Source organism: Felis catus, chromosome B3 (assembly GCF_018350175.1).
Source record: "Felis catus isolate Fca126 chromosome B3, F.catus_Fca126_mat1.0, whole genome shotgun sequence".
Classification (NCBI taxonomy): Eukaryota; Metazoa; Chordata; class Mammalia; order Carnivora; family Felidae; genus Felis; species Felis catus.
This window is the reverse complement of record NC_058373.1, coordinates 72185062-72201515: the sequence shown is the minus strand read 5'-3', so window position 1 is coordinate 72201515 and position 16454 is coordinate 72185062. Positions and strand designations below refer to the sequence as shown.

General features: G+C 41.4%; 1 protein-coding gene across 1 annotated transcript; it reads left to right on the top strand.

Annotated features, from left to right (window-relative positions):
- The first annotated feature begins 1806 nt into the window (after nucleotides 1-1806).
- METTL3 (methyltransferase 3, N6-adenosine-methyltransferase complex catalytic subunit) lies at nucleotides 1807-16354 on the top strand. Its single transcript, XM_011283125.4, has 11 exons — nucleotides 1807-2074; nucleotides 10452-10669; nucleotides 10764-11168; nucleotides 12300-12475; nucleotides 13462-13678; nucleotides 13904-14091; nucleotides 14465-14503; nucleotides 14688-14796; nucleotides 14920-14985; nucleotides 15122-15234; nucleotides 16124-16354. The coding sequence occupies exons 1-11, from the start codon at nucleotides 1975-1977 to the stop codon at nucleotides 16233-16235; spliced, it is 1743 nt and encodes a 580-aa protein (XP_011281427.1). The 5' UTR covers nucleotides 1807-1974; the 3' UTR covers nucleotides 16236-16354.
- Nucleotides 16355-16454: the final 100 nt, after the last annotated feature.

Sequence of the window (16454 nt, the reverse complement as noted above, 5' to 3'; positions counted from 1 at the left end):
AACTCTTTGAAAACAGGAGCCATGCCTTTTCAAGCTATTCTTTCTGACACAGTGTTTGGCATCATGTATAGTTGATCCTTGAACAATGCAGGTGTTAGGGGAGACAACCTCTTCCCTGCCCTGTGCAATTGGTTGAAAATTTGTGTATAACTTTTGACTCCTCCAAAACCGAACTACTAATAGCATGCTGTTGACCAGAAGCCTTACTGATGACAAATAGTTGGTTAACACGTATTTTGTATGTTACATGTATTATATACCATATTCTTACAATAAAGTAAGCTAGAGAAAAGAAAATGTTATTAAAATCATGAGGAAGAGAAAACACAATTACAGTACTGTAGTATATTTATATATATATATATATATATATATATATATATATATATATATATAAATTCCACATATAAGTGGGCCCATGCAGTTCACGGGTCAACTGTAGACACTTGACAAATCAGTGCTTCCCAAATGCTTCCATTCACAAGACCCCCATTAAAAACAAACAAACAACAGGGTGCCTGGGTGGCTCAGTAGGTTAAGGGTCAGACTTAGGCTTAGGTCATGATCTCACTTGATCCTGAGTTAGATCCCCACTTTGAGCTTTGTACTGACAGTGTGGAGCCTGCTTCGGATCCTCTGTCCCTCTCTCTCTCTGCCCCTCCCCTGCTCCTGCTCTTTCTCTCTCTCAAAAATAAACAAACAAACAAACAACAAGGGCACCGGGATGGCTCAGTAGGTGGAGGGTGAGACTCTTGATCTCGGGGTTGTAAGTTCAAGCTCCATTTTTGGAGTAGAGATTGCTTAAAAGTAAAATCTTAAAAAAAAAAATAGTATTTAAGTTTATTACACTTACAGTAAAGTGCACATACCAAAATGTTTGGCTCATTCAATTTTCATAGACATACTCATGCAACTAGCCCTCAAAAGCCCCTCTAGTGCCCTCTTTTTGAGAACTGTATTTCAACGTATTGCACACAATATTGTAGACTAGGTATAACAATAGTGAGAACATGTATTTGTCGACTCCTTATAATATCTCTGCACCATCAGTCCTCCATTTCTTTCAAAGAAAGACACCTCCAGACACACACTCATGGACTGGAAATCAATGTAATTAATAGCTGTATCTTTGTAAATGAATGCATGAAAACAGAAATCTGCAACACCTCCAGTATGTTAGTATCTAACCATCAAGAGGCTTTAGTTATTTTTCATTAAAAATTTTTTTTAATGTTTATTTATGGGAGAGAGAGAGAGAGAGAGAGAGAGAGAGAGAGAGAGAGAGAGGCAGAGAGAGGGAGACACAGAATCCAGAGCAGGCTCCAGGCTCTGGGGTGTCAGCAGAAATTCACTAACTGGGAGATCATGATCTGAGCTTAAGTCTTAGCTTAACCGTCTGAGCCACCCAGGTGCCCCTAATTATTTCTCATTAACCTGGGGGCACCAGGCTGGCACAGTCAGTAGAGCATGTGACCCTTGATCTCCAGTCAGGAGTTCAAGCCCCACACTGGATGCAGAAATTACTTAAAAGTAAAATCTTCAAAAAGATAAAAATAAAGATCTGTACTACGCTTGCTGTTCTATTTGCGCTTTTTTACATTATCGCCGTCTTAACTGGAAGGGTCAACGCACAGGATTCATCCCTTTATATTCAACATGGCCGCATGCGCATCTATAAGCAACATGGCCGTTCTGCCAGACACTAATATGGCAGCCACAGCCTCACGGCACCCGGAAGAACGAGAGAGCTCCGATAGAAAACATTTCCGCCATCCTGCCAACACCTAAGGTGGCTCTTATTTCAGCTTCAAAACGAGCGGGAAACGGGCAATAACTTCCCGTCCAGCGTATTCCCCAGATCTCTTTCCGGTTAGCCTGGGGGTGTCCGCGTGAGAACAGATTTCCTGCTGCCGGGGCTGGGAGGTGCTAGTCCGCAGCGCCTGATTCGAGACGTGTCTGGGCTGAGAAACTAGAATGTCGGACACGTGGAGCTCTATCCAAGCCCACAAAAAGCAGCTGGACTCGCTGCGAGAGAGGCTGCAGCGGAGGCGGAAGCAGGACTCGGGGCATTTGGGTGAGGCGCGGGGCTGTCCGGGCGGATACTTAGCCAGGGAGGGTGGGAGGGAACCCTGGCGAAAAAGAGCTCCCGAGTCGGTGCCCTTCCCCAGGAGGCCATTTATTTAATGCCTGGTACATCAGTACTCTCCTCGCCCTGAGCAGCACAGACGCTTCGTCCTCCTGGACATGGTCGCGGTTCCGTTCGCGGGCCTTGTTTCTTCCAGTTCACTTTCTTGGGACGGAAGCCTGGTCCCCACCCCCGTCCGCTTGGCCGACTCCTCTGAAGTCTGCGAGAACATTGGCTTTGCTAGGCCTCTCAGCCCCCTATCCCATGAAGCAGTAAGTCCCCCTTTTTTGTTGCTCCTATGGCGCTTTGTTCTTCCCTGCGTTACAGCGACGGCTTTGTCGTGGTCATTTCTTTGCCACTGTGGGCTCCGTGAGAGCAAGGTCCGAACCTTTGTACCCACAGTGCTTACCTCGGTGACCCTCACAGAGTTGCTAAATGAGTAGAGGAACTGGTATGGTCTTAGCCATTTACATCCCAAGCAGATATCTGGAAACATTTATTTTCGGGTTTTACACTTTTTCTTTCTTCCTGTTGCCCGCTATGTCACAGCCCTAAAACTTGAAGGAACCTCCGATGATTGTCCGGTTTTATCTACCCCCACCCCAGCACAAGCCCTGGCTTATTTAAGGGAAATCAGTTAACGAGATCTACAAGGATACTCCATGTCACCCTTGTGGTACTTTGTTCCAGTGTTTATTTGTATACTGGAGTCGATCTCTAAATCTTGTCTTGGTACATATTAGGTCCCTGTACTCATGTTCTGGCCCTTGGAACTAGAAGATGTCCTGTCAGGACACTCACACCATAATAAACAAACATCTATGGAGTATTTACAGTGTGCATAAGTCTAGTTAGACAAATATAAGTAACACATTGTTCCTGCCCTCAAGGGGTTTATTTTTATTTTTTTTTTAATTTTTTTTTAAATTTTTTTTTTTTAACGTTTATTTACTTTTTGAGACATAGAGAGACAGAGCATGAATGCGGGAGGGTCAGAGAGAGAGGGAGACACAGAATCTGAAACAGGCTCCAGGCTCTGAGCTGTCAGCACAGAGCCCGACGCTGGGCTCGAACTCACGGGTGTGAGATCATGACCTGGGCCGAAGTCGGGCGCTCAACCGACTGAGCCACCCAGGCGCCCCCCTCAAGGGGTTTAAAATCTAGTTGGGGTTCAAGGATCGATATGTCTAAAAAGTCAGAACTTAAATGTGATATATGTAAAATGCTGAATGAATGAGTCCACGATAAGTACAGGGAAGGGAAGAGTGAGGAGTCGGGTTTAGTCAGTAGAGACATGAAAGGAATTAGCACTTGAGATTGGATTTTGATGGTTATATAAGACTTAGATAATTAAAGAGAAATTAAGAGGGCCGGGCAAGTAGAGGAAGAAGTACAAGTCATATGATCAGGGATTAATTAGTAGTCAATTTTATTATTTATTTATTTATAAATGTTTATTTCTTTATTTATGAGAGAGACAGTGGGAATGAGCAGGGGAGGGGCAGAGGCAGAAAGGGAGAGAGAGATTCTGCACTGACATCATGGAGCCCCATGCAAGGCTCAAACTCACTAACTGAGATCACGACCTGAACTGAAACCAAGAGTCAGTAGCTTAACTGACTGAGCCACCCAGTCGCCCCTAATCGTCAATTTTAAATTCAACTTCACTTTTCCATGGTAATAACCATACTTTGGTATTAACCAAACTTTGTGCCATATGCAAACCTAACTACTAGAATGTCGATATTTCATACAGGTTCTTGCTAAACATGTTTAATAATTTTGACAAGAGTGTATTCTCTCTTGAATGTAAGTATTCTTTTTTTGGATGTAAATATCTCATACACCCACTTAATAATATATGATTAAGATTCCTAGTACATCTGCCTGATAATATGGTTAAGATAAAATATTTTAAAGTTTGTGCTTTCACTGTTCCTTCTTTGAATTATTTTGGTTATTCCAAAGAATTGATTTGAGCATTAAGATTCTTAGGAAAACATCATGAGACACACTCTATTTGTTTACTAATCAATTTTTCATGTAAGATATAACCAAAGTCTTGCTAAAAATTCAGATCATTCTGTTCTTTTCTCACAGGAAATAAAAATTTTCTTAACTACCTCTTGATTTTTATAGCATTACTGAAATCTGGTACCTAATTGTTTACTACTAAGCTCAATGAGAAAAGGCAAGGATAACCATGACCTGAAATGTATCCATATCATTAACAAATACAAAATACCATGGACAAAGAATTACTGGGAGACCTTCCTGAGTTTGGCAGTTTTTTATGTTTATTTTTTTTTCTTTATTTTTTTTTTTCAATGTTTATTTATTTTTGGGACAGAGAGAGACAGACCATGAACGGGGGAGGGGCAGAGAGAGAGGGACACACAGAATCGGAAACAGGCTCCAGGCTCTGAGCCATCAGCCCAGAGCCTGACGTGGGGCTCGAACTCACGGACCGCGAGATCGTGACCTGGCTGAAGTCGGTCGCTTAACCGACTGCGCCACCCAGGCGCCCCATATGTTTATTTATTTTTTTGAGAGAGAGCAGGAGATAGAGATGGGCAGAGAAAGAGGGAGAGAGAATCCCCAGCAGACTCTGTGCTGTCCCCACCAAGCCTGATTCTGGGCTCAGTCCCATGACTGTGAGATCATGACTTGAGCTGAAATCGAGTCAGATGCTTAATTGATTGAGCTACTCAGGTGTCCTAGTTTGGCATTTTTATTTTTATTTAAAATTTTTAAAAATGCTTATTTATTTTTGAGAGAGAGAGACAGGGTGCAAGCGGGGCCGGGGTGGAATGAAAGGGAGACACAGAATCTGAAGCAGGCTCCAGGCTCTGAGCTGTCAGCACAGAGCCCAATGTGGGGCTCCAACTCAGGAACCATGAGATCATGACATCATTGGAAGTCGATGCTTAACTAACTGAGCCACCCAGATGCCTCTAGTTTGGCATTTTTTAAGTACTTTTTTTTTTTTTTTCCAATTGTGGCATAAAACTTAAAATTTACCGTCTTAACCGTTTTTAAGTGTACAGCTCAGTGGCTTGACATATATTCACATTATGGTGCAACCAATCTCCAGAACTTTTTCATCTTGCAAAACTGAAATTCTGTACGCATTAAACAATAACTTTCTATTTCTCCTTCTGCCCAGTCCCTGGCAACCATTATTCTTTTTGTTTCTGTGAGTTTGCTCTAGACACCTCATGTAAACAGAATCATGAAATATGTGTCTTTCTGTGACTGGCTTATTTCACTTAGCATAATATCCATAAGGTTCATCCTATTGTAGCATGTGTCATAATTTCTTTTTAAACCCAAAGAAAAGTCCATTGTATGTCTGTACAGTGTTTATTCATTTATCTGGTGGTGGATACTTGGGTTGCTCTAACTTTTGGCTATTGTGAATAATGCTGTTGTGAGTATTGGTGTACAAATATCCCTTCAAGATCCAGCTTCAGATTTTTTGGGTATGTATCCAGAAGTGGAGTTGCTGGATCATATGGTAATTCTATTTTCAGTTTTTTGAGGAACCACCACATTGTTTTCCGTAGAAATAATGTACAGCTTTTGGAAATGAAGATTATTACCGTGAATACGTTTTTATTATATTTTAATTGAAACAAAATGGACTTGGCCAGGCTTAGAACATGGTAAATATATGAACTGCTCAATATATTTCATCAGTGGGATTGAAGATGTACATATAGATGTTAACATAGTTTAGCAAATTAGTAGACTGGCTATGTATAATTAATGACAGTATAATTTACATACAATGTTATATTAATAGACTGGCCATATTTTTAGGTCTTTGAGCTAATAGTATTTTGTTTATCGTCAGTGGAGCTTTTAACCCAAGAGTAAGCTCAAGTATTATGTATTACTTTGTTGAACACAGCACGTAGAAATTTTCATTGGATTGGAGGCAGAGTATTAACATACTTGCCAGCATAGTGGAAGCACTCAGTAAATGTACTGAAATAATAACTGAACAAATACTTTCTGAAGGAGTTGTAATCCAGGGGTTCTTAGTCATTTTCTGCCAGTAAACCATTTTAAGAATGACAAAACATTGGAGTCTTTTCCCCAAATGAGTATATACATGCAAGAATTTGCATGTGACTTCAGGAAATTCAATATTAAACATGAGCCTCTCCTCCCAATAACCTTAAAAGGTATTTTCAGCTCTAATGTCTTGAATGCCATGAAAAGAATACTGCCAGGAGGTGTTACTAACACAAGGATTCATAATCAGAATCATGTCACCAGCTTACTTTTTAGAGGAGCAAGTATTAGGGGCGCCTGGGTGGCTCAGTTGGTTAAGGGTCTGACTTCGGCTCAGGTCATGATCTTACAGTTGGTGGGTTTGAGCCCTACTCACATGCTGTGAGTGCGCAGAGCGTGATTCAGGGCTCCATCTCACAAGCTGTGAGATCATCACCTGAGCTGAAATCAAGAGTTGGATGCTTAACCAACTGAGCCACCCAGGCTCCTCTTTAAACATTTTTTTTAAACGTTTATTTATTTTGAGAGAGAGAGAGAGACCATGAGCAGGGGAGGGGCAGAGTGATGGAAAGAGAGAATCTCAAGCAGGCTCCACGACCAGCACAGAGCCTGACTAGGGGCTTGATGTGAGATCAAGACCTGAGTTGAAATCAACAAGAGTTGGACCCTTAACCAACGGAGCCACCCAGGAGCCCCTATTTTTTAATATCTTTCTTAAGGTGGTTTAAAAAAAAGGTGTAATAGGGATTATCTATAAGGAGCTTAGGCTTTTTAAATATTTCATTTATTTATTATTATTTTGTTACATCTTTTTATTTTTTATGTTTATTTATTTGTTTTAATATTTATTTTTGAGGGGCACCTGGTGGCTCAGTTGGTTGAGCATCTGACTTTGGCTCAGGTCATGATCTCGCAATCTGTGAGTTTGAGCCCGCATCTGGCTCTGTGCTGACAGCTAGGAGCCTGGAGCCTGCTTCAGATTCTGTGTCTCCCTCTCTCTCCCTTGCCCCACTCATGCTCTGTCTCTGAATCTGTCTGTCTCTCTCTGTTAAAAATAAATAAACATTAAAAAAAAATTAATATTTATTTTTGAGAGAGAGAGAGACAAAGTGTGAGCAGGGGAGGGGCAGAGAGAGAGGGAGACACAGAATCTGAAGCAGGCTTCACGCTCTGAGCTGTCAGCACAAAGCCCTATACAGGGCTTGAACCCATGGACCACAAGATTATGACCTGAGCTGAAGTTGGACACTTAACCAACTGAGCCACCCAGATGCCCTGTTAGGGCTTTTTTTAAAAAACAAATCTCTTATTAATGAAGCAGCATATGTAAGGTACCTGGCACAAAGTTTGAATATAAATTAAGGGGGAGAGGTAAGGGATAATTTATGGCTTACCTAAAATATTCAACATTGCAGAGTTACATAACAAAGGACCTATATACTGAGTATTGTTTGAAAACTTAACTACATCTGGAGACTCACTGTCCTCTCCTTTCCTTTCTGAATCTCCTGGACACTCTATCTGCTCTCTCTCTGTGTCTTCAATAAACTCTGTTCTCACTTTCAGAAAAACCAAAAAAAAAAAAACCAAAAAACTTACCTATATCTTCCTTTAGCCCAATGTTCTATAATCAGAGTTTTTGGTTTAGTAACTTATATGATTTGCTCCCTTTGGCATACTCTGTGAGTTAAAAATGTATAATGGGTTATATTTGTATACAGTGTATAAAACAAAAATATGATGAGTTATATCAGTATATAATATATAAAACAATTTGTGGATGTAATGCCCGAAATCCTAATTTTAAAATACCTTGTGTGTCCTCTGCCTTAATATTTATCATTGATTGTGCTTAGTTAGGTTGCTTAATGAAAGAAATTTTTGGTTACTTCAAAAACTTTAAAGCTTAACTGATTTTTTTTGAAAAAAGTCTCAGTCTGCTAAGCATCTGACTTCAGTTCAGGCCATGATCTCACAGTTTGGGTCTTGTGTTTTGTTCATGAATTAGAGCCCCATGTCGGGATCTCTGCTGTCCGTTGAGGAGCCTGCTTCAGGTTCTCTGTCCCCCTCTCTCTGCCCCTTCCCTGCTCATGCTCTGTCTTTCTTTGTCAAAAATAAACATTAAAAAAGAAAAAGTTCAGCGTATTATCCTAGTGTAAATTGTAACTGGGGTATTTTATTTCAAATTTACTGGATTCCTTGAATCGCTGAATCCCAAGGACTTCACTAGTTTAATCCTGTTCAGTGCAGAAATTTTGCCCTTAGGCTTCCAAGTAAGCTAATAATAATTGTCGCTTTTATTTCTTCTTTCTTTCATTTATTTTTTTTGAATGTTTGTTTTTGTTTTTGAGAGAGGGGCTCGAATTCACAAACTATGAGATCATGACCTGAGCTGAAGTCAGACACTCAATTGACAGCCACCGAGGCGCCCCTTTCTTTCTGAAGTATTTTTAGCTTAAGTTCCTTGCTCTTGAATTCTTTCTCATCTAGACCTTCAAAGTGCTTCAATGGTCCTTCCATGTATACATATCTCTTTGCCAAACAAAACAAAGGACTTGTATCAGTTTATCTGGCAAAAGTTCTACTCTCCAAGATTCAGCAGAACATAAAGGAATCATAAGCAAAGTAAGGAAAGTTCTGTGAGTTATTTAACATTTCCGGGTAGTATGGAATTGTGAAGTCTGTTTTCTAAATAGATTATAACTTATTTTTACATAAAATGTATCCTAGCAAGATGTTTGGTATAGTTCAGCTCCATTTACCTTGGAATTAAAAAAAAAAAAAATTTTTTTTTTTAATGTTTATTTATTTTTGAGAGAGAGACGGAAGCAAAATCTGAAGCAGGCTCCAGGCTCCGTGCTATCAACACAGAGCCTAAAGTGGGGTTTGAACCCACAAACTGTGAGATCATGGCCTGAGCCAAAGTCGCTTAACCGACTGTGCCACCCAGGCCCCCCTCACCCTTGGAATTTCTGAGTCAAATTTTACTAAAAATTCCATTAGAGTAAAAATGTTTATGTAACTTAAATATTTCTAAATGTAAAATAATGACCCACTTATATCTTATATTTAATTTAACAGAGTTCTGATACAGGTCCTGAGTTTGGTATTTCATCTGTATTTTTTTTTTTTTCCTAAAGATTTTATTATTAAATAATCTCTTCAGGGCGCCTGGGTGATCCAGTGAGTTGAGGTCCTGACGCTTGATTTCAGCCCAGATCATGATCTCATGGTTCATGGGTTGAAACCCTGCGTTGGGCTTTGTGCTGACAGTGTGGAGCCTGCTTGGGATCCTCCCTCTTCCTCTGGCTGTGCCCCTCTCCCACTTGCATGTGCACGTGCGCGCACTCTCTCTCAAAAATAAATTAATAAACTTAAAAAGAAAGTAATTTCTGCACCCAGCGTGGGGCTTGAACTCACAACTCCTAGATCAAGAATTGCATGCTCTACTGGCTGAGCCAGCCAGATGCTCCCATCTGTATTTTAACTAAATAATCATAGATTTTAAGCTTTCCTAAAGGTAATATTTTGTCCTGATTTGAGTTCTTAAGTCCTACTAAGGTTATGATGGCTACCTAGCTTGTGAAGTAGTAAGGTAAGTGATAGAAATACAGTCAGGAAGTATCATTTGGTGACCAGGGTGTCACAAAATTTTATAAGATTTTTGTATTTGAGTGTTATAGGTCGCATTCTAGGGGTGCCCGGCTGGCTTAGTCAGTAGAGCATGCAATTCTTGATCTCAAGGCTGTAGGTTTGAGCCCCATATTGCGTGTAGAAGTTAATTAATAAAATCTTTAAAAAAAAAAAAGTCACTTTCTTATCCTCAACACTGTCATTTTATATACCCTCTGATGTCTAGTGGCCTTGATTCATTAAAATTGAAACTCCATTCCTCAAAAGATTGGATCACAGTTTTTAGGTTGTTGAAAATATTCCTGGCTTTTAAATTTGGGTTGATTATATCAGTTGTCATTTAGAGTGACTAAAGGGAGGTGGTATGGACATAGAAATCTACCATGCTGCTAATTTTTTTTGAAACACAGCAGGGACAGGAATTAGGAAAACACCTCTCACTCAGTAGAGGAAAGGTAAGAGGTTCCCAGAAAATTCAGGATTATCTTGACAAAGCAGTGAACACTTGAGTATGATTGAGGAAAGGTTATCTAGTGCTAAATTTGGTCAGAGGATTTTCTACATGAAATGAAATAACTGTGTGCTGTGACTATTGGAGCATTGGACTCCTGAGGAATGTATAGGCCTACCGTGGTTGCCCTTTTTCATGTTCTTCACTTTTCTTCATTCCCAGATCTACGAAATCCAGAGGCAGCACTGTCTCCCACCTTCCGCAGTGACAGTCCAGTGCCTGCTGCACCCACTTCTGGTGGCCCTAAGCCCAGCACAGCTTCAGCAGTTCCTGAACTAGCTACAGACCCTGAATTAGAGAAGAAATTGCTGCACCACCTCTCTGATCTGGCCTTAACATTGCCCACTGATGCTGTGTCCATCCGTCTTGCCATCTCCACGGTAATGACCTGATAAGACAGGGTTGGGATGTACCACTTCTTTTCTTCAGTTCATGGTCAGTGTTTTATTGCCTTCCTTTCCTCTCCTTCCCTAGCCAGATGCCCCTGCCACTCAAGATGGGGTGGAAAGCCTGCTACAGAAGTTTGCAGCTCAGGAGTTGATTGAGGTAAAACGAGGTCTCTTACAAGATGATGCACATCCCACTCTTGTGACCTATGCTGATCATTCCAAGCTCTCTGCCATGATGGGCGCTGTGGCAGAAAAGAAGGGCCCTGGGGAAATAGCAGGAACTATCACAGGGCAGAAGCGGCGTGCAGAGCAGGACTCAACCACGGTAGCTGCTTTTGCCAGCTCTTTGGCCTCTGGTCTGGCCTCTTCAGCATCAGAAGCAACCAAGGAGCCAGCCAAGAAATCAAGGAAACATGCTGCCTCAGATGTTGATCTGGAGATAGAGAGCCTTCTGAACCAACAGTCTACTAAGGAACAGCAGAGCAAGAAGGTAGGGGTAGATGGAAATGCTTTCACACATACATGTTTTTGTTTTTTAAGATTTTATTTTTAAGTAATCTTTACACCCATTATGGGGCTTGAACTTAAAACTGCAAGATCAAGAGTTGTATGCTCTACCGACTGAGCCAGCGAGACACCCCTCACACATACACTTTGAATTATAGTTTTCATTGGGAGGGTTTTACCCCTAGGGCAAGCAAGGTGCAGTTCTTAGAGTTGAGGGTTTAGAATAGTGGTTCTCAACTGGGGATAATTTTGCCCCCCACCTTGCTCCCCCCAGAGAACATTTGACAATGTCTGGAGACATTTTGGTTGTCACAACACAGAGGAGTGCTACAGGCATTCTAGTGGGTAGAGACAAACAATGTTGCTAAGCATCCTACAATCATAGTAGGATAATCCCCACACAACAAAGAATTACTTAGCCCCAAATGTCAGTAATGCCAGTGTTGAGAAACTGATTTAGAGGATGTTTGTCATTGGATCTGTTTGGAAGAATCATCAGATCAAGAGAAGAGGAATCCAAATTTAGAAATAGAGGGAGATGATTGGAGATGAATACTGGAAGGTAGTTACATGGACTATTAATAAATATGGAAACAGATGATTAAAGAGTGTGCCCACAGTTACGGTGGTTCTGATATAAATATCAGACCCAAATGAGTTCTTATCCATTTACTACTTCCAGCTGTGTGAATCTGAACAAGTTAACTTCTCTTGAGCCTTAGTCTTCATCTATAACGTAAGGATAACCAGAGTACCTCCCTTCTAGAATTGTTGCAAAGACTGAGCTAAACAGTAAAGTGCTTAGCACTGTGTGTTGATTATATAAATATAAGTGGTTTTGGTGGGAAGGATTGCTTTCCTGGAGAAGGGAAGTTAGCTTAATGCTTAGCAGTAGGAACCAGACTTCTTATATTTTAATTTCATCCCAAATGTGGATTTGTGAGAAAGAACTGAACCCATGACAAATCTCTTCTCCTAGGATTCTAGTTTTCCCATTTTAGGTTAGCTCATTCACCCCTTACAACAGGACATTTGTCAGGTAGAATTTGGAGAGGTGGTTTAGGGATCATTTTATCTGCAAACCCTTTTAAGTCCAAGGCTTCTTCTGTCACAGGTCAGTCAGGAGATCCTCGAGTTATTAAATACAACAACAGCGAAGGAACAATCCATTGTTGAAAAGTTTCGCTCACGAGGTCGGGCCCAAGTACAAGAGTTTTGTGACTATGGAACAAAGGAGGAGTGCATGAAAGCCAGTGATGCTGATCGGCCCTGTCGCAAGCTACACTTCAGGTCTCTTGGGAGGGGGAGAGGTGGGGTGGGTCTCCTGGAAGCAGTCATCCATTTTCAGGACGTTCCTTCCTGTTACTGGGATTCTGTCTTTAATCCTATTATTCAATGTTTTGTTTTTTTTTAATGTTTGTTTATATTGAGAGACAGTGGGGGAGGGGGACAGAGGGGGGGGGGGTAGGGAGAGAATCCCAAGCAGGCTCCACACTGTCAGCACAGAGCTGCAATATCACCACCTGAGCTGAAATCAAGAGTCCGACACTTCACCAACTGAGCCATCCAGGTGCTCCTGTTATTAAATGGTTTTAATGATTTGTCTTAGACCCCCCAGATTCTGAAGGTATGCTTTGAGAAGTAGTGTTCTGTGGGAGGAAACACAGACTGCACTCCCAAATAGATGTGAGATTTTTAAAAAATGCCCCTTTCTTGCAATAGGAAGGCAACTCTTGAGCCCCATTGAAAGTTCTCTGGGAGGAGGATGATCTTAGGAGAAATAGGAACCTGGGCTCTTAGGTCGGCATTTTATGCAGCTCTAATCAGCAAGCCCTTCCTTCCTATTGTAAAATAAGAAAGTTGTCTTTGCCCAGAGAGGAATTAAAACTCTTTAGTGTGAATTATGGATTTCCATATCACCTGCCTTTTTTCTCTGAAAACTTAGAGGAAGCTCTAAAAATAAAATTAGGAGAGGGTAATAAAAGACAAGAGTTTGAAACAATTTGGAACTTGACCTATGGGATCTAATTCTGGAACACCATCTTTTTTTTAATGTTTATTTTTGAGAGAGAGAGTATGAGCAGGGGAGGGGCAGAGAGAGGGAGACAGAGGATCTGAAGCGGGCTCTACGCTGACAGCACAGAGCGTGATGCGGGGGCTTGAGCTCATGAACTGTGACATCGTGACCTGAGCTGAAGTCGGACATTTAATCAACAACCGTCCAAGTGCCCCTGGAACACGGTCTTGATTCTCATTCTCCCTTTCTGTTTTCCCAGACGAATCATCAATAAACACACTGATGAATCATTAGGTGACTGCTCTTTCCTTAACACGTGTTTCCACATGGATACCTGCAAATACGTTCACTATGAAATTGATGCTTGCATGGATTCTGAGGCTCCTGGGAGCAAAGACCATACACCTAGCCAGGAGCTTGCTCTTACACAGAGTGTCGGAGGTGACTCGAATGCAGATCGACTCTTCCCTCCTCAGGTACCTGTCTGCTCAGAAAACTATTTTCAACTTAGGAACTTGTATGAGTAGGGCAGCCATCCATGTAGGAAAAGCAGGTATAATCAGCAGTCTATCTTGCTGATTGGGAATGGTGTGGGATATACATATTTATAAGGGAATAGGACAATCAAATGGAAAAGAGGGACTGGGGCCATGAATCTCAGAGTGAAGGAAGGAAAGATGACCAAATACCACCTCATGCAGTGGATCTGTTGTGATATCCGCTACCTGGACGTCAGTATCTTGGGCAAGTTTGCAGTTGTGATGGCTGACCCACCCTGGGATATTCACATGGAGCTGCCCTATGGGACCCTGACAGATGATGAGATGCGCAGGCTCAACATACCAGTACTTCAGGATGATGGCTTTCTCTTCCTCTGGGTCACAGGCAGGTAATGCAGTTCAAAGATATGTAGGTATGGGCAGATGTAGTACAGAGTGAGTTCTGGGTGGGGATAAAATCCTGGGTTTTCCTAGCCTGGCTATTAAATGTATGACTAAGTTGGCCTTTTTTTCCTGAGACCCTAATTCCTGTTTAACACAAATGATACCTCGAATTCTGTTTAATTTTACATTTGTTCCTTGTGAAAGGTAAGGCCTTTGAGAGTAGATACTGTTTCATCTTTTCACTCTTCGATCCATCCTGTTGCCCTAATGGTGTCTTGCATGTAAATGTTTACTGAATATCTACTGAAAACACTTAAGATACCTTGAAGGGATAAATATATATGGGCATGGAAGTAGCTGTTTAACCTTTCTTTTTAGGGCCATGGAGTTGGGCAGAGAATGTCTGAACCTCTGGGGGTAAGTAGTGATCATTGTTGTGTTGCTTTCTTTTGAAGGAAATAAAAATGTAATTGCTGTAGTTGAGATGTGTTCCCTTCTCCAAGTATTCCCTGTGAGTCTTTGCCTTTGTAGAGTAGATGGTACTACCCCTAAACTGTGAAAGCCTGATTAAAGCCCTGGTTCTCTTTCGTATATTCCACAGTTATGAACGGGTAGATGAAATTATCTGGGTGAAGACAAATCAACTGCAACGCATCATCCGGACAGGCCGTACGGGTCACTGGTTGAACCATGGGAAAGAACACTGCTTGGTGAGCGACAAGGGGGCCCAAGTACAAGAGGTGGAACAAAAAGGGGAATTGGTTGGACTTCTTATTGAGGAAAAGTTCAAATGCTGTGGTATCATAAGGTAATATGTTTTTTGTGGTGAGCAGGTTGGTGTCAAAGGAAATCCCCAAGGCTTCAACCAGGGTCTGGATTGTGATGTGATCGTAGCTGAGGTATGTGCTTCTCCAGGCATCCAGACCTTCCATGTTATTCAAGTCAGGGGTGTTCCAGGTTTTCTCATTTGATAAACGAAAAGGGCTAGAATTGGAATCTCTGGTAACCTAAAAGTAACTTGGACCTTGTTCCTAGGTTCGTTCTACCAGTCATAAACCAGATGAAATCTATGGCATGATTGAGAGACTATCCCCTGGCACTCGCAAGATTGAGTTGTTTGGACGACCACACAACGTGCAGCCCAATTGGTAAGGCGACCAGAGACCTGCTAGCCCTCAAGGGCCAAAGTGTTTATGGTCAAGGACACATATTTGAACTTCACCTCATATGCCACTTGTATAAATATAGACTTGAGAGGATTCATAAGCCACCTGAGCTTGTATTTAAACTGTTTGGTTTTTTTATTAAAAAAAATTTTTTTAATGTTTATTTTTGAGAGAGAGAGAGAGAGAGAGAGAGAGACAGAGCATGAGTGGGTGAGGGGCAGAGAAAGAGATACAGAATCTGAAGTAGGCTCCAGGTTCTGAGCTGTCAGCACAGAACCCAACGTGGGGCTCAAACTCATGAAACAGGAGATCATGACCTGAGCGCAATCGGGCGCTTAACTAAGCGAGCCACCCAGGTGCTCCTGTATTTAAACTGTTTTATGGGGCTTCTGCAACATTCACTGGAAACCCATCAGGTTTTAGGACTCAAACCACTGCTCTCCAGGGTGCCCACTAAAGATCTTCCTCAATTATTCTACCAGATATATTGAACCTGCCCCCTGGTGGTTAAGAATCCATTTAATCTGTAAACAGTTTTAATATCTTTCATCTTGTTAGTAGAGCCTTGAAAGATATGCTGCTAGTGTTTTACTTATCCGAAGAATACTCACTGGCAGCAACTCTGTGAATTAGCTGTTCTTACTATTAACTCTTAAGTAATACAGAGCCAGCCTGTTTTGACACCAGAATCTGTGCCCAATTCCTAACCAGTCATACTACCATATACTATTTTAGTATTAAAGTCTTAAAAGAATTGGCATGAATATTTGATGAAATTATAGGCAGCCTTAATAAAAGGTATGCATCTTTTAACAATATTAAGCCTTTTAATTCCAGGATGTTTTGGTTTGCCCCTTTATCCTTGCTTCAGGATCACCCTTGGAAACCAACTGGATGGGATCCACCTACTAGATCCAGATGTGGTTGCCAGGTTCAAGCAAAGGTATCCAGATGGTATCATCTCTAAACCTAAAAATCTATAGACGCACTTCTTACAGAGCTGAGCATCTACAGCCATGGCTCTGCAGGCTGTACCTGAAGAGTAATATTTGTACAATAGCTTTTTTCCTTATTTAAATAAAAGTTTGTATTGTAGTTGGGATTTCAAGGTCAAAATCTGGCTCTTCAACTTAACAGTGTGTGATCTTGTGTAACTTACCTCAGTATTATAAGTAAGCTGGGAATACTACCTACCTCACTGG